This window comes from Oncorhynchus masou, chromosome 30, assembly GCF_036934945.1.
Source record: "Oncorhynchus masou masou isolate Uvic2021 chromosome 30, UVic_Omas_1.1, whole genome shotgun sequence".
NCBI lineage: Eukaryota > Metazoa > Chordata > Actinopteri > Salmoniformes > Salmonidae > Oncorhynchus > Oncorhynchus masou.
In genome coordinates, this window is record NC_088241.1 from 44,322,773 (window position 1) to 44,350,325 (window position 27,553).

Sequence of the window (27,553 nt, forward strand, 5' to 3'; positions counted from 1 at the left end):
GTAGTGGTTTTTGGTGAGCTGTCTCTTTGCATATCCAATATAAGACAAAGGGTCAGAAGTCTCGGAAGTTAAATGCGGGGTGCAGGGGAGAGTGTCAGGGAGGGCTGCTGTGTGCCAACTCCTAAGTGGCTGTGGTACTCAGAGATAATGTAGAAAGATGATGTGCCAGGGAAGGGCACGGCAAGGTCCAGGTGAATAGTCTGCACCTCTCTAGCGCCGCAGAAGATGCTGAAGAGGAACAACCTTTGCCAGCAGTGCCGATTGCGTCGTGACACAGGAAGCGATGAAAGCCATTGACTCACATTTCAACTTACATTCACTAAATCAAACTCACTTCAAAGTAAGACATAGTAAAGGCAGAGGTTTGTGTGTTTATTTGCATGTGCTTGTGTGCATGTTTACGTGCCTGTTTGTGTGCGTGCACAAGTGTGCTTGTGCATCTATGTGTAATTATAAAATAATCTCCCCCAGATAAACAACCTTTCTGAATTCCTGAATCATGACCTCAAAACACTTGTAGTTTCATTGTTAATTATGGAGCTGTCCCCCATGATACATGAGTTAATCCCATTAAGATAATCCACAGGAAAACAATTTATTGCATGATAACAGACGTGTGTGTGTGTGTGTGTGTGTGAGCACCCTTATTTATGCTGGACGCAAATGAGCATAAAATCCAAATAATTAATTGTGGTTTCTGTTTGATTAGCCTCGCGGCAGTGGCTGCGCCCCTAACAACCACGCTTGGACCCCCTGCTCTCTGAATTAGCACTAAGGGTGTAGGATACACCCTCACTCATCACCTGATGAGGGTTAGCTTACTGTACATGACACGACCAGATTCATAATACCATACATTAGTGGTTAGTACTGATCACATTGTAGTTTTAGCATTAGCAATTTGATCAAGCATCTCTGAGTAGGAGTGCTGATCTAGGATCAGGTCCTTACTGTTGATGTAATCTTGTTCATTGTGATCTAAAAGGCAAAACCGATCCTAAGTCAGCACTCCAACGCTGAGATGCTGATACATACAGCCGCAGGGCTTGCTGTACTGTTTCAGTGAGAAGCTCAATACACCGAATGCAGGAAGCATTTTATAGAAGTAACCACCTCTGGGGGACTGTTTACTGGTCACACATAAAGAGCAATGGGTGACCAACAAGAGCAGAGTGATCTCTACCAATTTCCCACCATTAGCCTGACACGCTGTAGGCCACAAACCAGGACTGCACAGCAGCAGATGACTCACAATGCAATGCCCCTGGGCATCCGAAATACATGCAAAGTGATTCTAATGAAATCAAGTTCGTAATCTTCACAAGCTTTTTATCCTTTGTTCTAATAAGACCCAATCACATATTCCCATTAGTACTCAGGCTGAGTACAGTGCATTCTCCACTGGTTTAACAAACAGAGAATGTGTTTCGGTGGGTATGATACTGTACATAATGAATAAAACATCCTTTCCTTATTAAAAAAAAAAAAAAAACGCTTGAGATGTGCCAGAGGCCTGGCTGCCTGGGCATTAACCCCAGCAGAGTTTAAGGTGAGGTTCACCCCCATTAGTTCCAATACCAATCACAGAGCGAACGCACTCTGTGTTCCGATTCCAGAATGCTACAGAATGCTCTAGCCATGCTCCAGAATGTTTTACTGAATACATTAACAGAAGAAGAGTTTTGATTGGGTCTCGAGGGTAAAGGGTCCTTACCTGAACATATCACCCAGACCCTTCAGCAGCAAACCTTTCTTGGCTTTGTTTTTTTCTCTCTCTTTTTCTTTCTCTCTCTCAGGCTTCTTCTTGTCCCTCACGCTCTTCTCCCTCTTTTTATCACCGTTGCCATTCACCTGCCTCTCCATGGTTACAGAGTTGCCGGGTGGCAGGGTCAGGTCAGTGGCCGTAGATATGGAGTCCCGGCCTGACCGAGAACTCCCCTCGGTGTCCTCCTCCACTGAGAGATGGAAAAAGGGAGTGAGAGAGATTGTTTTTGTTTGGGTCTTAACATACTGGAAAATATACATGCAACATGAGACAATTTCAATGATTTTACTGAGTTACAGTTCATATAATGAAAACAGTCAATTGAAATAAATTAAATAGGCCCTACTCTATCGATTTTACATGACTGTGCAGGGGAGCAGCCATGGGTGGGCCTGGGAGGGCATTACCCAGTTGGGAGACAGACCCACCCACTGCGGAGCCTGGCTCAGCCAATCAGTATGAATTTTCCCCCACAAAGGGCTTTATTACAGACAGAAATACTCCTCAGTTTCATCAGCTGTCTGGGTGGCTGGTTTCAGCAGGTGAAGAAGCCGGACGTGGAGATCCTGGGCTGGCGTGGTTACACAGTTACATGCGGTTGTGAGCCCATTTGGACATACTGCCAAACTCTCTAAAACAACTTTAAAATCTCTGGCAAGAGCACTGGTGGACAACTCCCTCCAAACGTGAGACATCTGTGGCATTGTGTTGTGTGTCAAAACTGCACATTTTAGAGCAGCCTGTACTTGTCCCCAGCACAAGGTGCACCTGTGTAATGATCATGCCGTTTAATCATTTTATTGATGTGCCACACCTGTCAGGTAGAAGGATTATCTTGGCAAAGGAGAAATGCTTACTAACAGGGATGTAAACAAATTTGTGAAGAAAATTTGAGAGGAATAAGCTTTCTGTGCTTATGGAACATTCCGAGATTTTTTATTTCAGCTCATGAAACATGGGACACAGACTTTACATGTTGTGTTTATATTTTTGTTGAGTATACAGTGCCTTCGGTAAGTATCCAAACCCCTTAAGTTTTTCCACATTTTGTTAGGTTACAGCCTTATTCAAAAATTGATTCAATTGTTTTTTTCCCCACACAATACCCCATAATGACAAAGCAAAAACAGGTTCTTAGAAATGTCTTCTTGGGTATGACACTACAAGCTTGACACACCTATATTTGCGGAGTTTCTCCCATTCTTCTCTGCAGATCAACAACCATTTCACTGACCATTTCAAATCCCACTGTACCATCTCCGCTGTGCAATCCGGTTCCCGAGCTGGTCACGGGTGTACCTCAGCCACGCTCAAGGTACTAAATGATATCCGAACCGCCATTGATAAAAGACAGCACTGTGCAGCAGTCTTCATCGACCTGGACAAGGTTTTCAACTCTGTCAAACACCGTATTCTTATCGGCAGCCTTGGTTTCTCAAATGACTGCATTGCCTGGTTCACGAACTACTTCTCAGATGGAGTTCAGTGTATAATATCGGAGGGCATGGTGTCCGGACCTCTGGCAATCTCTATGGGGGTATCACAGGGTTCAATTCTCGGGCTGACTCTTTTCTCTGTATATATCAACGATGTCGCTCTTGATGCGGGTGATTCCTTGATCCACCTCTACGCAGACGACACCCTTCTGTATACATCTGGCCCTTCTTTGGACACTGTGTTAACAAACCTCCAAACGAGCTTCAATGCCATACAACACTCCCTCCGTGGCCTCCAACAGCTCTTAAATACTAGCAAAACTAAATGCATGCTTTTCAACCGATCGCTGCCCACACCCGCCCGCCCGACTAGCATCACTACTCTGAACGGTTCTGACTTAGAATATGTGGACATCTACAAATACCTAGGTGTCTGGCTAGTATGTAAACTCTCCTTCCAGACTCATATTAAGCATCTCCAATCCAAATTAAATCAAGAATCAGCTTCCTATTTCACAATAAAGCCTCCTTCACTCACCTTCATACCCTGGTAAAACTGACTATCCTACCAATCCTAGACTTCGGCGATGTCATTTACAAAATATCCTCCAACACTCTACTCAGCAAACTGGATGCCATCCGTTTTGTCACCAAAGCCCCATATACCACCCACCACTGCAACCTGTATGCTCTTGTCGGCTGGCCCTCGCTACATATTCGTCGCCAAACCCACTGGCTCCAGGTCATATAAAAGTCTTTGCTAGGTTTAAGCTACGCCTTATCTCAGCTCACTGGTCACCATAGCAACACCCACCTGTAGCACGCGCTCGAGCAGGTATATCTCACTGGTTATTCCCAAAGCCAACACCCCATTTGGCCGCCTTTCCTTCCAGTTCACCGCTGCCACTGATTTGAACGAATAAATAAATAAAGGTGAAAAAATAAATAAAAATCCTCTCAGGCTCTGTCAGGTTGGATGGGGAGCATTGCTGCATAGCTATTTTCAGGTCTCTCCAGAGATTTTTGATCAGGTTCAAGTCCTGGCTGGTCCACTCAAGGACATTCAGAGACTTGTCCCGAAACCCCTCATGCATTGTCTTGGCTGTATGCTTAGGGTCGTTGTCCTGTAGGAAGGTGAACCTTCGCCCCATTCTGAGATCCTGAGTGCTCTGGAGCAGGTTTTCATCAAATATCTCTCTGTACTTTGCTCCATTAATCTTTGCCTCGATCCTGACTAGTCTCCCAGTCCCTGCCGCTGAAAAACATCCCCACAGCATGATGCTACCACCACCATGCTTCACCGTACGATTGGTGCCAGGTTTCCTCCAGACGGGACGCTTGGCATTCAGTCGAAAAGTTCTATCTTGGTTTCATCAGACCAGAGAATCGAGATTCTCAGGGGCTGAGAGTCTTTAGATGCCTTTTGGCAAAACTCCAAGTGGGCTGTCATGTGCATTTTACTGAGGAGTGGCTTCTGTCTGGACACTCTACCAAGGCCTGATTGGTGGGGTGCTGCAGAAATGATTGTTCTTCTGGAAGGTTGTCCCATCTCCACAGAGGAACTCTGGAGCTCTGTCAGAGTGACCATAAGGTTCTTGGTAAACTCCCTGACCAAGTCCCTTCTCCCCCAATAGCTAAGTTTGGCCGGGCGGCCAGTTCGAGGAAGAATCTTGGTGGTTCGAAACTTCTTCCATTTAAGAATGATGGAGGCCAGTGTTCTTGGGGACCTTCAATGCTGCCGACATTTTAAGTACTCTTCCCTACATCTGTGCCTTGACACAATCCTGTCTCAGAGCTCTATTCCTTTGACCTTATGGATTGGTTTTTGCTCTGACATGAACTGTCAACTTCGCGACCTTGTATAGACATTTGGGTGCCTTTCCAAATCATGTCCAATGAAATGTATTTACCACAGTGGACTCAAATCAAGTCGTAAAAGCATCTCAAGGGTGATGGAAACAGGATGCACCTGAGCTCATTTTCGAGTCTCATAGTAAAGGGTCTGAAATGTAAATAAGCTATTTCTGTTTTCAATGTTTTCCAAATTTGCAAAAAGAAGATCTAAAAATCTGTTTTCACGTTGTTATTTTAGAATAGGTTATTTTAGAATAGGCTGTATCAGAACAAAATGTGGAAAAGGTCAAGTGGCCTGAATACTTTCCGAATGCACTGTACATGCATTATATATATATATATATATAGCTAGATTGTCAGTATCTCTGTTTTCTGTACTGTCTCGAATTTCCATCATCCAAGAAAACCTCCATATTGAAATGAACCCTCTTCAGTGAAACTGAGTTGATTATACTCAAGGTTTCTACAACACTGCAGCGTGTCTGTAATTAATCTGTCACTAATTTACATTTAAATAATCTCTGAGAAGGCCTATGGGGATCTTAATTGCAAATAGCCTGGGTTCTCCTCCAATGGGCTGCATGCCTACGGTGGTATATGCGTCACAATGAGGCGTGAGGTAGATGGCCCTGGGATTAAGCTTTATTAATGTCTCCCACATTACTGCCTGATTGGCTGGCTTTGACAGGGGAAAAAAAGAAAGGTTCTTATCAGGAAAATAAAAAAGGTAAGTCCTTGATGGATTCTTAGCATAGCGAGATGAGATGAGATGAGACTGACTGTGCTGTGGTGATTGAAAAGTATAGGGCAGCATCCCAAATTATTGCCTATTCCCTATGCAGTGCACTACAATTGACCAGGACCCACAGGGTGCCATTTGGAACGCAGCCTTGGTTCACATTTCAAAGGATGAAGCGCCAAGGACTTGTTTTCTTCCGTCGAGTTATCAGCGGTTGCTTTCTGCATCCATCTCAAAGGAAATTACTGAAATGAAATCTCACCATGAGGCGGTGTACGACAAGAATAGCATGCTGAATCTCGTGGATTAAGCCCTACTCAATTATGCAAAAAAACAACATTTTTTGCCTATCCCCACTTTGGGATATGATAAGACTAACAGGGTCTGGACAGATATCAATTCTATCACTCATACTGAGGCGTGCTTATCATCTCGTCAAGTGCAAAGGCGGCATATCTCAGAACTGAGCTGCATCTTGGCCATTATGGCTAAGATTAGCAACAGCACTAATGTTAGATGCTCGTAATGACGCTGTCACTGATAACACACTCAAGATTGTAATCTTACTGGCTGTCACGCCTTGGTCTTAGTATTTTGTGTTTTAGTTAATTAGTTGGTCAGGCCAGGGTGTGACATGGGTTTATTGTTTGTTGTAATTCTTAGTGGGGTTTTTAAGTTATTGGGATTGTGGCTGATTAGGGGTGTGTGTTGCATAGGTTTGGCTGCCTGAGGCGGTTCTCATTTTGAGTCAGGTGATTCTCGTTGTCTCTGATTGGGAACCGTATTTAGGTAGCCTGGGTTTCGCTTTGTATTTCGTGGTTGATTGTTCCTGTCTCTGTGTTAGTGTTCACCAGACAGGCTGTATAGGTTTTTCACGTTCCGTTTGTTGTTTTTGTTATTTTTATGTATCGTCATTTGTCTATTAAAAACATGAGTAACCAACACGCTGCATTTCGGTCCGACTCTATTTCGACAACCGAAGAACGCCGTTACAGAATCACCCACCACACACGGACCGAGCAGCGTGTCAACAGGCAGGAGCAGCCCAAAGAGGAGCCGCGTATTAAGGATTTCTGGACATGGGAGGAAATCCTTGATGGGAGAGGACCCTGGGCTAAACCAGGGGAGTGTAACCGCCCAAAGGTGCAGCAAGAGAAGAGGAAACAGGAGCAGCCCAAAGAGGAGTACCGAATGGACTATACGACGTGGGAAGAAATAGACAGGTGGGCGGCCGACCCAGAGAGAGTGCCGGAGCCCGCCTGGGATTCGCTGGAGCAGTGCGAAGAGGGCTATAGGAGAATGGAGTCGAAAAGAAAGACACGGCGGCGCAGAGCGAAGCCCCAAAAATTTCTTGGGGGGGGGGCTCAGAGGGGGAGTGGCTGAGTCAGGAGACAGACCTGAGCCAACTCTCCCTGTTTATCGTGAAGAGCCAAGGAGGAGACCAGAACCGGTGTTGGAGGTGAGCGAAGCAGAGACTGTGAAGGAGTTAATGGGGAAATTGGAGGAGAAAGTAATGAGAGAGTTGCTAGTTTGGTGCTTTAGGTACAATATTCGTCCGACGGAGCGTGTCGGGGATTTAATGGCACCTGGGTCAGCGCTCCATACTAGTCCTGAGGTGCGTGTTAGTCGGCTGGTGAAAAATGTGCCAGCCTCACGCACTAGGCCTCCTGTGTACCTACCTAGCCTTGCACGTCCTGTGCCAGTCCTGCTCTCAGGCTCTCCAGTACACCTTCACGGTCCAGTCCATCCTGTGCCACCTTCACACACCAGTCCTCCGATGGTAGCTCCCCGCACCAGGCTTCCTGTGCGTGTCCTCTATCCAGTACCACCTCCACACCCCAGCCCTCCGGTAGCAGCTCTCCGCACTAGCCTTCCGGTGCGTGTCCTCGGCCCAATACCACCAGTGCCAGCACCACGCATCAGGCCTTCAGTGCGCCTCGCCTGTTCAGCGCAGCCAGCGCTTTCTCCCTCTCCTGCGCTGTCGGAGTCTCCCGCCTGTTCAGCGTTTCTAGAGCCTTCCTGCTCTACAGCGCTGCCGGAGCCTCCAGCCTGTATGGAGCAGCTAGAGCTGCCAGTCTGCATGGAGCAGCCAGTGTTGCCAGTCTGCATGGAGCAGCTAGAGCTGCCAGTCCGCAAGGAGCTGCCAGTCTGCAAGGAGCTGCCAGTCTGCAAGGAGCTACCAGTCTGCAAGGAGCTGCCAGTCTGCATGGAGCAGCTAGAGCTGCCAGTCTGCAAGGAGCTGCCAGTCTGCAAGGAGCTGCCAGTCTGCATGGAGTTGCCAGTCTGCATGGAACAGTCAGAGCTGTCAGTCTGCAAGAAGCCGCCAGAGCTGTCAGTCTGCATGGAGCAGCCAGAGCCGCCAGTCAGCCAGGCTCTTCCAGATCTGCCAGTCAGCCAGACTCTTCCAGATCTGCTAGTCAGCCAGACTCTACCAGATCTGCCAGTCAGCCAGACTCTTCCAGATCTGCCAGACAGCCAGACTCTTCCAGATCTGCCAGACAGCCAGACTCTTCCAGATCTGCCAGACAGCCAGACTCTTCCAGATCTACCAGACAGCCAGACTCTTCCAGATCTGCCAGTCAGCCAGACTCTTCCAGATCTGCCAGTCAGCCAGACCCTTCCAGATCTGCCAGTCAGCCAGACTCTTCCAGATCTGCCAGTCAGCCAGACTCTGCCAGATCTGCCAGTCAGCCAGACTCTTCCAGATCTGCCAGACAGCCAGACTCTTCCAGATCTGCCAGACAGCCAGACTCTTCCAGATCTGCCAATCAACCAGACTCTTCCAGATCTGCCAGTCAGCCAGACTCTTCCAGATCTGTCATTCAGCCAGAATCTTCCAGATCTGCCATTCAGCCAGACTCTTCCAGATCTGCCAGTCAGCCAGACTCTTCCAGATCTGCCAGTCAGCCAGACTCTTCCAGATCCGCCAGTCAGCCAGGATCTGCTAGTCAGCCAGGACCCGCCAGTCGGCCAGGATCTGCCAGTCAGCCAGGATCCGCCAGATCTGCTAGTCAGCCAGGATCCGCCAGTCGGCCAGGATCTGCCAGTCAGCCAGGATCCGCCAGTCAGCCAGGACCCGCCAGTCGGCCAGGATCTGCCAGTCAGCCAGGACCCGCCAGTCGGCCAGGATCTGCCAGTCAGCCAGGATCCGCCAGTCAGCCAGGATCTGCCAGATCTGATTGTCAGCCAGGATCCGCCAGTCAACCAGGATCTGCCGGATTCAATTGCCTGGCTGGGCTTCATCTCAGTACTGGGCTTCTTCTCAGTACTGGGCTTCCTCTCAATATTGGGCTTCCTCTCAATACTGGGCTGCCTCTCAGTCCCGAGCAGCCCCTCAGTCCCGAGCTGCCCCTCAGTCCCGAGCTGCCCCTCAGTCCCGAGCTGCCCCTCAGTCCCGAGCTGCCCCTCAGTCCCGAGCTGCCCCTCAGTCTCAAGCTGCCTCAGTCACGAGCTGCCCCTCAGTCACGAGCTGCTCCTCAGTTCAGTGGGGTTCTGGGTGAGGACTATTCGGCCATGGTCGGCGGCGAGGGTGGATCATCCCAGGACGCGAAGGGGAGGAACTATGACATTTATGGACTGGGGTCCACGTCCCGAACCGGAACCGCCACCATGGACAGACGCCCACCCGGACCCTCCCTATGGTTTTGAGGTGCGTTCGGGAGTCCGCACCTTAGGGGGGGGGGGGTTCTGTCACGCCTTGGTCTTAGTATTTTGTGTTTTAGTTAATTAGTTGGTCAGGCCAGGGTGTGACATGGGTTTATTGTTTGTTGTAATTCTTAGTGGGGTTTTTTAGTTATTGGGATTGTGGCTGATTAGGGGTGTGTGTTGCGTAGGTTTGGCTGCCTGAGGCGGTTCTCAATCAGAGTCAGGTGATTCTCGTTGTCTCTGAATGGGAACCGTATTTAGGTAGCCTGGGTTTCGCTTTGTATTTCGTGGGTGATTGTTCCTGTCTCTGTGTTAGTGTTCACCAGACAGGCTGTATAGGTTTTTTCACGTTCCGTTTGTTGTTTTTGTGATTTTCATGTATCGTCATTTGTCTATTAAAAACATGAGTAACCAACACGCTGCATTTCGGTCCGACTCTCTTTCGACAAACGAAGAATGCCGTTACACTGGCCCTCCTGGGGGAATGTAAAACGCTGTGTGTGTGTGTTTGGTTTGTTTTTATCAAGCAGCCCACTAAAAGTCTGTTGCCAAAAAAATGAGAACGAGAGAAATCAACCGTGATGAAGGTCTAAATATGATAGAACACTTAATTTAACATTAGCCACACAAAGACTGACAGAAACGAGTTGAGGCAAAACAGCAAGAAAAATCTATGGTGTTTCAATCAAAAAGCCTCGGAAAATAAAAGTTTAGGTACTTGCCAAGCTCAGATTGCAGGAGGGAGTCCACAAAAAAGTGAACTGAATAGGGGCAATTAAAACGATCTGTGTGCCCGCCGCAGACAGCAAATGTTTTGACACTACAATCAAAGTGTATCATTAAATCTCTCAATTTCAATAGAGAAAAGGGAGATTCATTTCAGTGTGTGTGTGTGTGAATGAGAGTTCTGACTGAAATGTAAAATTGCTGGGCTCATTTCAGCATACACAATATAGGGGAAGTTTAATTCAGAATCTCTGTTTAGAAACATTAAACCCCTGATAACATATATAAGGGAATGCAGTAGCTCGGTAGGATATCTTGTGGGGACACATTTGCAGAAGGCGACACCACGTTCTCATTTCATGTGAATAAAAGTATTGGTTGTAGGAAAAGCGAAAGGCTTATCTGTCAACGTTGACGATTAAACCCTGTGATGATATAATATCATATAAAATCAGAGTTATTTGAATTTCATGGGAGAAGAGAAAATATTCCTCGGCAGAGGAAAGGAAGGAGGAAATCGTAGAGCTTGTCCCATTTTTTTTTCTTAGGCAAGATAAGACAGCATTTAGTGGTTTGCAGACAGAGCTTATGAGAACAAAGAGATGCAAATAATTCCATGCAAATTATTCCCCTCTTTTTCAAATTTCCCCAGGTTGCTTTAATGGAATCCCATTCATGGAGAATGAATTAAAAATATATCTGGTGATTATTGTGGTGGCGTTGCAGGGTATTACCTGTTCAGGAATGTAACACATCCCTGCCTCTATCTCAAATGCCTTTGTGTCAAGAAACACCTGCCAACTGACGTGCTCAGTCAAAGGGAAGGGGGAGACTAGGTAATACTTTGAGAATTTCAGTTATTTCTGGTCTCAATTATAGTCAATACATTTGGCAGTACAGTCAGAGTATCTAAAGAATCCAAAAATCCAGTTTCTACTCAACATGAAACAGATTTACCTGTACCAATGTGTTATGACACTAAGAAAGTAAAACCATAAATTAAAAACAACCGTTAGAGAACATGATGACACACTTTTCTATTGAATCCCAAAATAAAGAATGTATTCTGAATCTAGCCACAACATTGAGAGAAAAAAAAGTACATACATAAAAGCTTACAACACAAAACATCCAGGACCATAAGCCAAGATGCAAAAAAGCAGTACTCGTGTGTTCTGTTGGCAAACAATGGAAGTGCTTTCCTTGTTCTGTTTGTAGTCTGCTTGGAATAAATGACAATGCAGTTTAAATGGCTGTGAGCCCTCAGGGAAGACATGGAGAAGCAGTCTCGAACAATTCACTTCTACACTAACCCTATGCATATTAATGGGACTCTGATGTAGATGCTGATTGGATGCTTATTCCTTTCTGCATGCCTCTCACTAAGTAATGTATGAGAGAAAACCTACGGAACTTGAGTGAGGGGTAGATCCATAGAGATATTAGCAAATAAATGTTCTATATGTAATTATAAACTGGGTGGTTAAAGCCCTGAATGCTGATTGGCTGACAGCTGTGGTATATCAAACCGTATACCACAGGTGTGATAAAACATTTATTTTTACTGCTTTAATTATGTTGGTAACCAGTTTATAATAGCAATAAGGCACCTTGGGGGTTTGTGGTATATGGCCAACATACCACGGCTCAGGGCTGTCTCTAGGCACTCTGCGATGCGTCGTGTGTAAGAACAGCCCTTGGTATATTGACCATATACCACACGCCTTCGGGCCTTATTGCTTAATTATATGGGTGGATCCTCCTTCTATATTCAAAGTGTCTCATTTTGGAACTGTCGGCCAGTTACTTTATTTAACACTTGACCATGAACTACATAAACTACATAGGTTTGCTTAATGGAACCAAGGTCTATAAACTACACATAAAATGAGTTATGCTTTATAAAACCAAGGTCTATAAACTACACATAAAATGAGTTGTGCTTTATAAAACCAAGGTCTATAAACTATACATAAAAGTAGTTCTGCTTTATAAAACCGAGGTCTTACAGTCTTACAGTCTGAACACTTAACACTCACATGTCTCCATTCCCTTCATGTCACACTCTTCCATAGCAGTAACGATTACTCCTGGCCTGTCGTACGATTTGTCAATGGCTGCCCGGAAGCTCTCGTTGCAGCCCCGCCCCCTGATGATTCGTGGGCGTGGCCTGTGGAGGTTAATTTCCCCGTTGAGTGTAACCTCGGCAACGGCAGTCTGGAGGCTCTCCAGGGAGCTGGACTTCTTCAGGCCCAGAGAGGGACCAATTGTTTCTCCTGTTGAAGAGCCTGAAGGAAGGAGAAGTGGTAACACTTGACTTAGAGTGGTGATATGTAGCATTCATAAAGCCTTCCTATGCATGACAAAGACTCATAATGCCCTACATAAGTTAATATAGTCTTTATAGGACTTCTTGAGGCCCAGGGAGGGTCCTACTTCTTCTGATAAAGGAGTAGTCCGAACACAGGTCCAAGAACAATTGAGTTTGGCAGTGTCCTAAATGGCACCCTATTAATACCCCACGGCTTTGGTCAAAAGTGGTGCACTATATAGGAAATAGACAAAGATTTTATGATGTGTGATATTCATACCCTGAAAATGTGTCCTGAAACGTTATATTCTATGCTGAACTCTGATTGCTATAACTCATTTAGGTTTTCCTAGTTTCCAAAGACCGAAACAAAATGAGATGATGTAAAACGCTCCACTTGGCGTGTAATTCACTATAGGAGAAGAAGGACGGGCTATAGTCTGTGGGAATTCATCTGGAAAATAAATGATGAATTGGCGTGTGTGAAACATTATGAGGGCATATCTATCTATCTTTGTAGGAGCAAGACAAAGAGAAAACAGAGGAAACCCTCGTTCTCATTTCAACAATGTTTGACAAAGTTTCTCAGACTGTGTAATGTGCCTGAAATGCGTGCGTGTAAACGGACTACATTTTCAAAACCCAGCGCGCTTCCAAATGTCTATATACTAAAGTGTGTACAGTACTGTAGGCAAGAGTGAGCAGCCATGGTTAACAGAACAGAAATGAGATCCACATAACATCACTCTGATCTAGAGCAGAACAGGGGAAAGATAGGGGTGGAAGTGAGGATGGGATGCAGAGTTAGAGGGGAGGAGGGAGAACGCGTTAGAAAACAGTAGGATAATCAGAAGTATTGTAGACTAAACACAGCCCATTCACTTCCTACTGCCGTTGGCCTCCTCGATGTCACTACTCTGAACCTTCCGGAAAGGCCTTTCATGCGTCTAATCCGTTTTTTTTTTTTTTTTTAAAAGCCCTTCGCAACGAGGCTTTTAAAGGACACAAACAGCCTCACTTCAAAACGAGAAGATTACGGTTGTGCAGATGGTGGATAACAGAATATGAACGCAGGGTCACACACCACACCCAAAATGGGATTGCTCATGTATAGAGAGAATGCAAGCTATAGCCAGGTGGGGCTTTTACAACACAGAGATTTCCCAAACTGTTTCCAACACCAGCCACCTGTTAGATCTAGTAGAGATCAACATGTATGGAATCTCTACAAACTCCTGTCAAGACAAGTAGCCTACCTCACCCTCACCCACACCACACACACCACAAAGAAAGAAGAAGATGTGAGCGAAGTATGACTTCACAGTGTGCAGAACAAATTTACTAATGGCACAAAACGGGTGGCCCCGTGACAAGTCATTTCATTGAAATATGCCTTATAATGGATCCCGTTCACGCAAAATGCATGTAATTAACATGCAAATGCTAAATAAACAACAATTGCCGAAGTCGGGCGTCTGTTGTCTTTAACTCTAAAACGAGATTGTATGTATGGCACAATATGAAAACCTTTTTTTGTTTGCTGTTCCTGTCAGGTATAACCACCACTTAGTAGACTGTTGACATTAGCACTAGATGTACTGATAGTACAGCTTGTAAGACGCCAGATCTGTAGATGGATAGCAGATTGAGTGTTGGACAGCAACCTCTTATCTACCTCTGGAATAAACCTTTAGACAGCTATCATTTGTTTTCCAATGGCTGCTGTGCGTTTGTTTAAGGTATGGAAGTGGAGCGAGACTGGGGGTATTGGTATTTAATTTTGTCAGGCGGCGTCAGTCTGTTCCCCTGAGCTCTGGCCTCACCAGATAGCCATGTTAAACAAGCAGACATTTTGATTTTCTGTCCCTATCCATTCACTTATTCTTCATTGTGCTGTATTAACCAATAACAACCACCCTCCCACAAAACAGAATAGATTTTAAATCTGCTTCTTACCAGCGTGTTAATAAGAAACTTTGAAAAGGGAAATAGTTAATAGGTAGTTGATAAACTTTTGATTGAATTAGTCCTGTCTGGGTTTTGACCACCATTCAGTGGAAGCTGAGGACTCTCTAAGGACTGTGCATATGGGAATGAGGCCCACAGACCAGCATTGTCTCTTTAGACCCCTCAGGTCCAAAACACACACAGCATGTGCTGCCAGGTTCCATGCAGCTTCACTTCATGTAAACACCAAGCCAGCCAGCCAGTCAGCCACCCCCCCCCCCCCCCAAACCTATGGAGGCCCGTAGCTACCATGTGGTCTCGTTTCGGCCTTCTGCCCCCCCCCCCCACCTTTCCTTCAGTCATCAATAACACCCCTGACTTGTTTTCGGGGCCCTAAACGGAGCGTGGCCTATTGCTGCTGAGCTCTCACAGCGGATCTGTGGATGAACAGACACGGAGCCAAACACAGATTAGGGATAAGAAAATAAACCCCCATCAGAGAAAGAAAACAATTACGAATCTATTTCCTTCTCCCTCTTATTGAATGAATACCCCCTCTGAAAAGTCAGAGAGGACTAGAGTGGCTGGTTGTGAAGTAATTACAGGTGATATGAGTGGGGAGATCGGGAGAAGGAGAGGAAGTCTAATGGACTCCAAGCGATATAGAAGTCAACATGCCAGCCCAGGACAGTAACTCATGTGTTGCCTGCTACTGTTATCATCATTTCACAAGCAGTAGCAACTTCAGACGCCCGTCTTCTACTGCCTGAAAGCGCCAGGCTGCTAATCTCTACTTGGTCCTTTAGCCAAGTAAACCTGCCGTGGCTACGTTTGTGATTAGCCGAGAACCGTGCCAAACGCTTCTATATCAAAGTGACATCCCAATCTGCTTCTTACAGAAGTGAACGACTGTGGAAAAAGGAATTCTGTTGATCAAGGATGACTCTCTTCTCACCAGTCGAGGGATGCATCCCAAATGGCAACCTATTCCATATTTAGTGTACTATTTTGCTTTTCTATTGGAAGGTGATGCCAAAGAAAAATGTCCATCCTGGATGGACAATAAAGTTAAATTCTATTCTACTTTCCCGATTGGCCCAGGCCACAATTAGTACACTTCACAGCGTATAAGGAATCGGACACCATTTGGGAGGAATCCTAGTGTCACGCCTTGGTCTTAGTATTTTGTGTTTTAGTTAATTAGTTGGTCAGGCCAGGGTGTGACATGGGTTTATTGTTTGTTGTAATTCTTAGTGGTTTTTTTTAGTTATTGGGATTGTGGCTGATTAGGGGTGTGTGTTGCATAGGTTTGGCTGCCTGAGGCGGTTCTCAATCAGAGTCAGGTGATTCTCGTTGTCTCTGATTGGGAACCGTATTTAGGTAGCCTGGGTTTCGCTTTGTATTTCGTGGGTGATTGTTCCGGTCTCTGTGTTAGTGTTCACCAGACAGGCTGTATAGGTTTTTCACGTTCCGTTTGTTGTTTTTGTTATTTCATGTATCGTCATTTGTCTATTAAAAACATGAGTAACCAACACGCTGCATTTCGGTCCGACTCTCTTTCGACAAACGAAGAACGCCGTAACAGAATCACCCACCACACACGGACCGAGCAGCGTGTCAACAGGCAGGAGCAGCCCAAAGAGGAGCTGCGTATTACGGATTTCTGGACATGGGAGGAAATCCTTGACGGGAGAGAACCCTGGGCTAAACCAGGGGAGTGTAGCCGCCCAAAGGTGCAGCAGGAGAAGAGGAAACAGGAGCAGCCCAAAGAGGAGTACAGTATGGACTATACGACGTGGGAAGAAATAGACAGGTGGGCGGCCGACCCAGAGAGAGTGCCGGAGCCCGCCTGGGATTCGCTGGAGCAGTGCGAAGAGGGCTATAGGAGAATGGAGTTGAAAACAAAGACACGGCGGCGCAGAGCGAAGCCCCAAAAATTTCTTGGAGGGGGCTCAGAGGGGGAGTGGCTGAGTCAGGAGACAGACCTGAGCCAACTCTCCCTGTTTATCGTGAAGAGACAAGGAGGAGACCAGAACCGGTGTTGGAAGTGAGCGAAGCAGAGACTGTGAAGGAGTTAATGGGGAAATTGGAGGAGAAAGTAATGAGGGAGTTGCTAGTTTGGTGCTTTAGGTACAATATTCGTCCGACGGAGCGTGTCGGGGATTTAATGGCACCTGGGTCAGCGCTCCATACTAGTCCTGAGGTGCGTGTTAGTCGGCTGGTGAAAAATGTGCCAGCCTCACGCACTAGGCCTCCTGTGTACCTACCTAGCCTTGCACGTCCTGTGCCAGTCCTGCTCTCAGGCTCTCCAGTACACCTTCACAGTCCAGTCCATCCTGTGCCACCTTCACACACCAGTCCTCCGATGGTAGCTCCCCGCACCAGGCTTCCTGTGCGTGTCCTCTATCCAGTACCACCTCCACACCCCAGCCCTCCGGTAGCAGCTCCCCGCACTAGGCTTCCTGTGCGTGTCCTCGGCCCAATACCACCAGTGCCAGCACCACGCATCAGGCCTTCAGTGCGCCTCGCCTGTTCAGCGCAGCCAGCACTTTCTCCCTCTCCTGCGCTGTCGGAGTCTCCTGCCTGTTCAGCGTTTCTAGAGCCTTCCTCCTCTACAGCGCTGCCGGAGCCTCCTGCCTGTATGGAGCAGCTAGAGATGCCAGTCTGCATGGAACAGCTAGAGCTGCCAGTCTGCATGGAGCAGCCAGAGCTGTCAGTCTGCATGGAGCAGCTAGAGATGCCAGTCTGCATGGGGCAGCCAGAGCTGTCAGTCTGCTTGGAGCAGCCAGAGCTGTCAGTCTGCATGGAGCAGCTAGAGCTGCCAGTCTGTATGGAGCAGCCAGTGTTGCCAGTCTGCATGGAGCAGCTAGAGCTGCCAGTCTGCATGGGGCAGCCAGAGCTGTCAGTCTGCTTGGAGCAGCCAGAGTTGCCAGTCTGCATGGAGTTGCCAGTCTGCAAGGAGTTGCCAGTCTGCAAGGAGCTGCCAGTCGGCAAGGAGCTGCCAAAGCTGTTAGTCTGAGCTGTCAGTCTGCATGGAGCAGCTAGAGATGCCAGTCTGCATCGGGCAGCCAGAGCTGTCAGTCTGCTTGGAGCAGCCAGAGCTGTCAGTCTGCATGGAGCAGCTAGAGCCGCCAGTCAGCATGGAGTAGCCAGAGTCGTCAGTCAGCATGAAGCAGCCAGAGCCGCCAGTCAGCCAGACTCTTCCAGATCTGCCATTCAGCCAGACTCTTCCAGATCTGCCATTCAGCCAGACTCTTCCAGATCTGCCAGTCAGCCAGACTTTTCCAGATCTGCCAGTCAGCCAGACTCTTCCAGATCTGCCAGTCAGCCAGACTCTTCCAGATCTGCCAGTCAGCCAGACTCTTCCAGATCTGCTATTCAGCCAGACTCTTCCAGATCTGCCAGTCAGCCAGACTCTTCCAGATCTGCTATTCAGCCAGACTCTTCCAGATCTGCCAGTCAGCCAGACTCTTCCAGATCTGCTATTCAGCCAGACTCTTCCAGATCTGCCAGTCAACCAGACTCTTCCAGATCTGCCAGTCAACCAGACTCTTCCAGATCTGCCAGTCAACCAGACTCTTCCAGATCTGCCAGTCAACCAGACACTTCCAGATCCGCCAGTCAGCCAGAATCTGCCAGTCAGCCAGGATCCGCCAGTCGGCCAGGATCTGCCAGGATCCGCCAGTCAGCCAGGATCTGCCAGATCTGCCAGTCAGCCAGGATCCGCCAGTCAGCCAGGATCCGCCAGTCAGCCAGGATCCGCCAGTCAGCCAGGATCCGCCAGTCAGCCAGGATCTGCCAGATCTGATAGTCAGCCAGGATCCGCCAGTCAACCAGGATCTGCGGATTCAACTGCCTGGCTGGGCTTCATCTCAGTACTGGGCTTCTTCTCAGTACTGAGCTGCCCCTCAGTCCCGGGCTGCCCCTCAGTCCCGAGCTGCCCCTCAGTCCCGAGCTGCCCCTCAGTCCCGAGCTGCCCCTCAGTCACGAGCTGCTCCTCAGTTCAGTGGGGTTCTGGGTGAGGACTATTCGGCCATGGTCGGCGGCGAGGGTGGATCATCCCAGGACGCGAAGGGGAGGAACTATGACATTTATGGAGTGGGGTCCACGTCCCGAACCGGAACCGCCACCATGGACAGACGCCCACCCGGACCCTCCCTATGGTTTTGAGGTGCGTTCGGGAGTCCGCACCTTAGGGGGGTTCTGTCATGCCTTGGTCTTAGTATTTTGTGTTTTAGTTAATTAGTTGGTCAGGCCAGGGTGTGACATGGGTTTATTGTTTGTTGTAATTCTTAGTGGGATTTTTAGTTATTGGGATTGTGGCTGATTAGGGGTGTGTGTTGCATAGGTTTGGCTGCCTGAGGCGGTTCTCAATCAGAGTCAGGTGATTCTCGTTGTCTCTGATTGGGAACCGTATTTAGGTAGCCTGGGTTTCGCTTTGTATTTCGTGGGTGATTGTTCCGGTCTCTGTGTTAGTGTTCACCAGACAGGCTGTATAGGTTTTTCACGTTCCGTTTGTTGTTTTTGTTATTTCATGTATCGTCATTTGTCTATTAAAAACATGAGTAACCAACACGCTGCATTTCGGTCCGACTCTCTTTCGACAAACGAAGAACGCCGTAACACCTAGACCATGTTTTTTAGACTAGGGGAGGAAACGTAACCACAGGTGGTCTGGACATCCAAGCCACTAACCTCTGACCTTACTGTGACAAGATGTGTGTATCCTGTCTCTCAGCGCTGCTTGGATCCACTGGTCCATGGGTCACTACTCCCACGTCTAGCTGTACCGAGGTCAGTCGTTAGCTGTTACTGTATGTATAAACTGAGGCCTGTACACAGCTCTCCATAATAACACTGTCACAGCTAATAAAGACTCCTGTTCCCAGCAGGCACCCGAGGACCACGCTACCAACTACACAGATACCTGGAAGTGTCCCAAATGGCACCATATTCCCTATATAGTGCACTACTTTGGACCAGTACGAGTAGGTTCACCAAAGGGACACACTGCTAACCACTCAGATGCATGCTTAAAGGAAAAGCAATTGCATGATGCAACATCACCAGTAAGTGGATCCACATCTTCCAGCTGACAGTAAAACAGTAAAACAGAACTTTACAGTGTGTTTGAAATGTCAGCAGGGTTACAGGTACCCTTGTGAAGCACCACCGGGAACAGGACAGCCATTTAACTGTGTTGTTCCTCAGGAAAGCAAGGCACATCTCTGATTACTGACTTCATTTTATATGACAATGAAGGAGATTTGCTCATCTTATTGTACCACCTGGGTGGAAGGGGAAATCATCTGGATTCATTTCTCAAAAGAACCACTTGTGTCAGATTAAGGACATGGGAGGACAGACGGACATAAAAAACATGAATAACAGGAAATTGCAGCCCCCGGTAAGGACGTGGCATAATTCTCCATATGCTGGAGGATGTGCCTTAATCAACATACTCCAAATGCCATGTAAATGTGAGGCTTTGGAAGCTTATGCATAAATCCAGACAAACAGAATAGAGCACACACCGAAGCTGGGCGGGTGCATGTTTGACACAATAGGATTGTGGGTGATAAACCCACGGACAGATACAACAGTTTATGGAAACACAAATGGCATCTGCCGCTCTCTCTCTCCCTCATCTGCCATTCTCCGAATCTGGGAATTATCACCCTTTCGTATTCTGAATCAGGCTAGATCAGTGTGTAGTGTTTCTGTCTGGGAATGGCACAGAGGCCTCTGATTGGTCCGTGCTTTTGCCTTTGTTTTCATCTGCATCTCTCAGAACCTCTCCAGGGACATTTTGACTGACAGCTCTCAATATGCCAGGTCCTATCACACAACCAACCCACGCTGCCACGTCTTCTGCTCATTGGGGAAGAAATAATACATGTTCCCTATCGCAAACCGACACAGGTATGACACTCACCGCACGCTCAGAGAAGAAATAGGGGGAAGCATAAATATGCGACACACACACGCAAAAAAACTGCCAAACGCACCAGCAAATATTAGTGACCAAGATGAATGTGCAATATATTCTTACAGTAATAAGACGAAACCAAAGGCAACCAGGAGGACATTTAATTGGAGAAGAGCGATGATCATTAAGCGTTAAAGGGAGGTATTGCAAACTACATGAATAAATCACTAGTGATTATTACGGTAGTAGCTCTAGCAGCCCCATAGTATAATTACAATGGCTGCGTCCAAAATGGCACAATAAATCCCTATTTAGTGCACACATTTTGACTAAGCCCTATAGGGCTCTGGTCAAAAGGAGTGCATTATATAGGGAACATGGTGCCATTTGGAAAGCAGCCAAGGAGCAATGCTCCCACCACCATTATTCACAACCACTTCATCCTTGCATGTAAAGATTTTTGTATGGACGGGGAGGACGGGGAGGACAGGGGCTCCATTATGCCTAATGTATTCAGTGTGTGGAGGGTTTAAAGCGCAGCGTTAAAAGGGTAATTAAGCTAAAAATAGTCCCAGGGTGGCGTGGCGGGGCCATGTCCTGGTATCCCTGAGGAAGAGATGCGGCCCTGGGTCGACCAGGCTCCTTGTCTCTGCCAACTCCTGGGCCATGTCTCAAATGCCACCATATTCCCTATATAGTGCACTACTTTTGACCCGAGCCCTATAAAAGTAGTAGTACACTTTATAGGGAATAGGGTGCCATTTGGGACACAACCTTGGTTCATTAGGAGGACCAGAGGACGTCCTATATCCTCCAATCCACACTGTTCTACATGTAACATAATGTCACCCCATTATCATTAATGTGACTCAACATCTCAATCAGAGGCATTGTCATTGTTTGGCTAAGTAGCCATGACATGGTGGTGGTGGTGGTGACGCGAGCACAGAACTAGAATGTGTTCTATTTCTATGGACATGAGAGCAATACTATACGTCAAAATAGCTGGGTCATATACTGAACAAAAATGTAAAACGCAGCATGAAACAGTTTCAACAATTTTACTGAGTTACAGTTCATGTAATGAAATCAGTCGATTGAAATCAATTCCAGGCCCTAATCTATGGATTTCACATGACTGGGCAGGGGCGCAGCCATGGGTGGGCATAGGCCCACCCACTTGGGAGCCAGGCCCACCCACTGGGGAGCCAGGCCCAGCCAATCTGAATGAGTTTTGAAGAAGCCGGATGTAGAGGTCCTGGGCTGGCATGGTTACACATGGTCTGCAGTTGTAAGGCCGGTTGGATGTACTGCCAAATTCTCAAAAACAACGCTGTAGGCGGCTTATGGTAGAGAAATGAACATTCAATTATCTGGCAGCAGCTCTGGTGGACGTTCCTGCAGTCAGCATGCCAATTGCACGCTTCTTCAAAACTCGAGACATCTCTGGCATCGTGTTGTGTGACTGGACATTTGAGTAGCCTTTAATTGGCCCCAGCACAAGGTGCACATGTGTAATGACAATGCTGGTTAATCAGCTACTTCATATGCCACACATGTCAGTTGGATGGATTGTCTTGACAAAGGAAAAATGCTCACTAACACGGATGTAAACATCTTTATGCACAAAATTGGAGAGAAATAAATAAGCTTTTTTGGAAAATGTATGTGAACTTTTATTTCAGCTCATGAAACATGAGACCAATACTTTACATGTTGCATTTATATTTTTGTTCAGTATAGATTACCTGTAGTTAGGCTGTGATCCTGTCCCGCTCATTCAGTGAATCACTTGTATTTATTTCACTAATGAGCAATAGGTAGGAGAAAGAATAGATTTTGGCTGCTGTTTAGTAAAAGTGCTGTTTGCATTGTTCAGCTCTCAACACATTCTGTGCCTGGTGAGTGCACACGTTGTACTAGACCCATTCTAATGGAAGGTGAGAACACACTGGCTTGTCATTGATGGATTAATTCCATTCAGCTAAAGAGGCCAACTGGCATTGAGCATCTCTATTTCAAATGGGACTACATTGCCTCACTCCTCACAACCCTACCCCCTACACCTTTCAGCATAATGAATGTTTTCTTCTATCATATTCACTACAGAACAAGCATGGTGGCAACGTTTCAGACAACTGCTGCCAAACCTCTATTCAACACCATGCCACTTTCTTTTTCTCTCCCTACAAAATATGAAAAACCTTTTTGTGCTCACTGCAATTACCTCAAATGGCATCATAAATATCCTTCCATTTCTCTGGCCGAGGAATAATCAGACAAAGAGCAAAGAGAAAAACAAAAGTTACCCTTTATGAGATGGCAAAGGGGTCAATAAGAATACCGCCCCTTTCCCAAACCCTTCTCTTGACATCTGACCCCAACTCAAAAAGACGATCCAATGAGAGATGAGCTTGTTATTCCAAAGTGCTGTGCGATTAGCCGGTTCAGTGGCGGTGGTGATGAACAATACGCCCTGATTGGTGGTTAGTGCTTACCTTCCATGTTTTCTGTGCTGGGGGTGAGGTGGGGGTTAAACTCGTCTGATACTGTTAAAGAGGCATAAACAAGTGTGATTGGTTAGTTAGTGCCCACATTCCACATTCCAAATCAGAACACCATTCCAGAGCATCTCTAGTACCCTTTTCACACTATCGTGGCAACCAGAACCATACTGGCTCTGATACGGTTCCAGCAACTAGTGTGAAAAGGGTTTGAATTAGTCTTTGTGTTACTGTGGCCAGTCTCCAAGGCTAGCCTAGTCAGCCAACATGCATATTATCACTGTGAAAAGGGAGGAAGAGAAAGACTATTGAAGAGCTTTTGGAATAACAATCAGAAGTGGAGAGATATTAAAACACCATGCAGTTCTGTCGATCACTGGATTATTCAGGCTGACTGGGTATAATGTGTTAGCATATTCCTCCCAGCAACAGAGAGGTGTGCAGTATTCAGACCCTTATTTTCTCCTCCTCTCAATCTTGTTCCACATCTAAATGGAATAAAACCTTCAGGTGTCTGGGCAGCTTAGTGTTTAGCACATATTTATGGAGATGGGTCATGAAAGTCATGAAACGTTGGCAGTTGACGCTGATCTGATTTGGCACAGAGCTCCTGAAACGAGATTAAAGAGGGGAGAAAAACACCCTACTTAGAAATATTTCAAAGAAAAACAGTTTCTGTGGAGAAATAGCTTTGTTAAACATGCTAAGAACTACGCAAGGGTGATTTGTCAGGTTTGAGAAGCGCTTGAGATCCCGAAGGCGAGGGAATGTTCCGCTCATTTCTGACATGCGGTTATGCCCGGTCATATTCCGATGCCTCATCTGATTCCTCATGATGTGCCCGATGGGTTCCTGAGTTTTGATAATATATCACTGACAAGCCCATCTTAATGCTCCCAGTGATGCTTAGAGGCATTAGCTGTTATTTGCAAAGTAAAACTGTCTATTCAACAACAGCTAGCATAAAGCTTTCGATAAGTGATCTTGCTTTTTTTCCCTCACTCGTCAAATTCACATTAGAGAGAAAAAAACATGAATTGCTGACAGCACTTAGTGGCACAATTAAAAAGCTTTTTGATGATGAGACCTTTAGCTACTAAGAAATAGGAGCTTCAGGTTACAGTTTTCAGCTTCCTATGGACTTCTCATCAGATCTAAACACTTCCTCCAATCATTTGAACTTTCATTGATATTGAAAACATAATGTCCTTAACAATGAGTGGGATCCTGCTGTATAATAGCCAATCAGTCAGTGAAACCCATCCATTGGCCAAAGGGGATTATTATATATTTGTATACTAAGTCTTAGTTTGAGGACTCTGGGTTTGTGATGAACTTTTATACCTTTTAGTGTTTGAGGGAAACTGCTAAGCCAGTCCCTGGAGTATAAAAGTCCTGTCAGGTCAAGACTCTAGATACCTAAAGACATAAAAATGTCTGTTATCTGTCATGATAACTCAATGATGCGAGGTACAGAGCCAGATGGTCCTTTGGGGAGTGACTTGAAGTGTTCCTCAGCATGTTTCTCGTCAGGAATAGCATTCCATCCCACATCACCTGTCTGTCTATTCCCATCCCCAGGATCTTTCACAAAGCACCAAAACTGCACTCTGGCCCAAATGGTCATGTTCCAGGACAATTGTTCCTATCAGTCTCGAAGGGCTAGGAAAAAAGGCTTTGTACAGACACACTGCAAATAATTTACCCATGTTTCACAATGGGCCACTGGGCACAGGATTACAATGTCACATGTTAAGGGAAAGAGGGGAAGGGGGGTTAAAGGAGGACCCAGGGGTTTGGAGTGTTGGTGTTAACCAACCAGGGCCCAGATTCACAATCACGAAAAACTTAAGAAGCTTCTTAAGAAGAAAAATAAGAAGTTCATAAGATAGTTCGTAAGTGCAATTCCTCAATAATACCTTAAGATTTTATGATGTTCTTACAAACTTCTCAAATATCTTCTTACAAATCTTAAGATGGTTGTTGCTTGTTGATTGTTTTAGCTAGCTATCTAGCTAGCAATAGCATTCATGTTAGCATAACTCTTACTGAAATTACTGTGCTAAAACATGTTCTTACTGAAACTTTCAGATGAAGTTTGTGAGTGAATTAAACATGTTTAATTGCTTTCAGGAACTTTTTCTCTCACTGCCATGAGTTTAAGACAGGGGTTTAACCATCTTGGAATTAACAACATTTCCAATAACTTTATTTTCTTTCTTAACTTTTTGCTTAAAATTTATGGAGAAACATAACAAATAGCTCAATAAAATTTACCAAGAACTCTTTTGAAGAATAGCAACTTTGCTTCACTTACTTCTTACAGGAAGTCTATAGTAAAGGGATAAAATGGCAGTTATGAAGAAATTTCTTCTTAAGAGATTTTTGTGAATCTGGGCCCAGATTCACAAAAGTAGTTATAGTAGTATTACCTAGGTCCATGCTCTTCAAATTGTACAGTAGTTATTACCTAGGTCCATTCTCAGACTTGTACAGTAGTTATTACCTACGTCCATGCTCTTGGACTTGCACAGTAGTTATTATCTAGGTCCATGCTCTTAGACTTGTACAGTAGTTATTACCTAGGTCCATGCTCTTAAGACTTGTACAGTAGTTATTACCTAGGTCCATGCTCTTGGACGTGTACAGTAGTTATTATCTAGGTCCATGCTCTTAGACCTGTACAGTAGTTATTATCTAGGTCCATGCTCTTGGACGTGTACAGTAGTTATTATCTAGGTCCATGCTCTTAGACTTGTACAGTACTTATTATCTAGGTCCATGCTCTTGGACGTGTACAGTAATTATTATCTAGGTCCATGCTCTTAGACTTGTACAGTAGTTATTACTTAGGTGTATGCTCTTGGGCGTGTACAGTAGTTATTATCTAGGTCCATGCTCTTAGACTTGTACAGTAGTTATTACTTAGGTCCATGCTCTTGGACGTGTACAGTAGTTATTATCTAGGTCCATGCTCTTAGACTTGTACAGTAGTTATTATCTAGGTCCATGCTCTTGGACGTGTACAGTAGTTATTACTTAGGTCCATGCTCTTGGACGTGTACAGTAGTTATTATCTAGGTCCATGCTCTTAGACTTGTACAGTAGTTATTACTTAGGTCCATGCTCTTGGACGTGTACAGTAGTTATTATCTAGGTCCATGCTCTTAGACTTGTACAGTAGTTATTACTTAGGTCCATGCTCTTGGACGTGTACAGTAGTTATTATCTAGGTCCATGCTCTTAGACTTGTACAGTAGTTATCACCTAGGTCCATGCTCTTGGACGTTTACAGTAGTTATTATCTAGGTCCATGCTCTTAGACTTGTACAGTAATTATTACCTAGGTCCATGCTCTTGGACGTGTACAGTAGTTATTACTTAGGTCCATGCTCTTGGACTTGTACAGTAGTTATTATCTAGGTCCATGCTCTTAGACTTGTACAGTAGTTATTACCTAGGTCCATGCTCTTGGACTTGCACAATAGTTATTACCTAGGTCCATGCTCTTGGACTTGCACAGTAGTTATTACCTCGGTCCATGCTCTTGGACTTGCACTGTAGTTATTACCTCGATCCATGCTCTTGGACTTGCACTGTAGTTATTACCTCGATCCATGCTCTTGGACTTGTACAGTAGTTATTACCTAGGTCCATGCTCTTGGACTTGCACAGTAGTTATTACCTAGGTCCATGCTCTTGGACTTGTACAGTAGGTATTACCTCGGTCCATGCTCTTGGACTTGCACAGTAGTTATTACCTAGGTCCATGCTCTTGGACTTTCACAGTAGTTATTACCTAGGTCCATGCTCTTGGACTTGCACAGTAGTTATTCCTTAGGTCCATGCTCTTGGACTTGCACAGTAGTTATTACCTAGGTCCATGCTCTTGGACTTGCACAGTAGTTATTACCTCGGTCCATGCTCTTGGACTTGCACAGTAGTTATTACCTAGTTCCATGCGCTTGGACTTGCACAGTAGTTATTACCTAGGTCCATGCTCTTGGACTTGCACAGTAGTTATTACCTCGGTCCATGCTCTTGGACTTGCACAGTAGTTATTACCTCGGTCCATGCTCTTGGACTTGCACAGTAGTTATTACCTAGGTCCATGCTCTTGGACTTGCGCGTCTTGATGATCTCAAGCTGATTGGCATTGTCGCCAAACTGTTTGGTGCGTTTCTCTGACATGCTCTGGCGTCCAAACCCCTCCCTCTGAAAGGAATCTTCTGGGTCTTCTGTGTCCGGACTGAGGGAGCTGGGGGAGAGATGGAGGAAGAGAGGAGAGGACAGGAGTGAGAGACTAAAAATGAAGGAGTGTGTGTTGGTGATATCAGTTAATCACCATTCAGAAACATTCAGTACATCAACAGCAATCCATCTCTCTGCTCTAAATAAGTCAAAACAATATATGGTTATTAAAGTATGTTAAAACTTGATAATGGATAACTACAACACAAATATACAGCCCTTTGGTTTTACTGCCATAAAATAGAGACTTGGCTCTGGACACTACGAGTAGGCCAGACAAAGCATGATATTGGATGATAAAATCTATAAATTAATATTCACACTCATACACAATATGCCTCCCCTTGGCTTCTCGAACAATGGGGAGGAGATCTGATCAGAACAGCTGATAAAGTGCCTCAGTTGTGCCAGTGTCCAAAAATCCACACACACACACACACGCACAC

General features: G+C 45.9%; 1 protein-coding gene across 3 annotated transcripts in view; it reads right to left on the minus strand.

Moving 5' to 3' along the window:
• The window catches only part of LOC135522644 (partitioning defective 3 homolog), a 581,006-nt gene that overhangs the window by 169,987 nt on the left and 383,466 nt on the right, over positions 1-27,553 (minus strand). For 2 of the 3 annotated variants that reach the window (XM_064949099.1, XM_064949097.1), the window contains exons 16-19: positions 26,960-27,114; positions 22,851-22,901; positions 12,205-12,453; positions 1,715-1,955 (exon numbers count right to left, since the gene is read on the minus strand). In XM_064949099.1, the coding sequence (XP_064805171.1) occupies positions 1,715-1,955; positions 12,205-12,453; positions 22,851-22,901; positions 26,960-27,114 (696 nt within the window). The remainder of the gene's footprint in view (positions 1-1,714; positions 1,956-12,204; positions 12,454-22,850; positions 22,902-26,959; positions 27,115-27,553) is intronic. The other variant, XM_064949098.1, reaches the window with a different exon arrangement.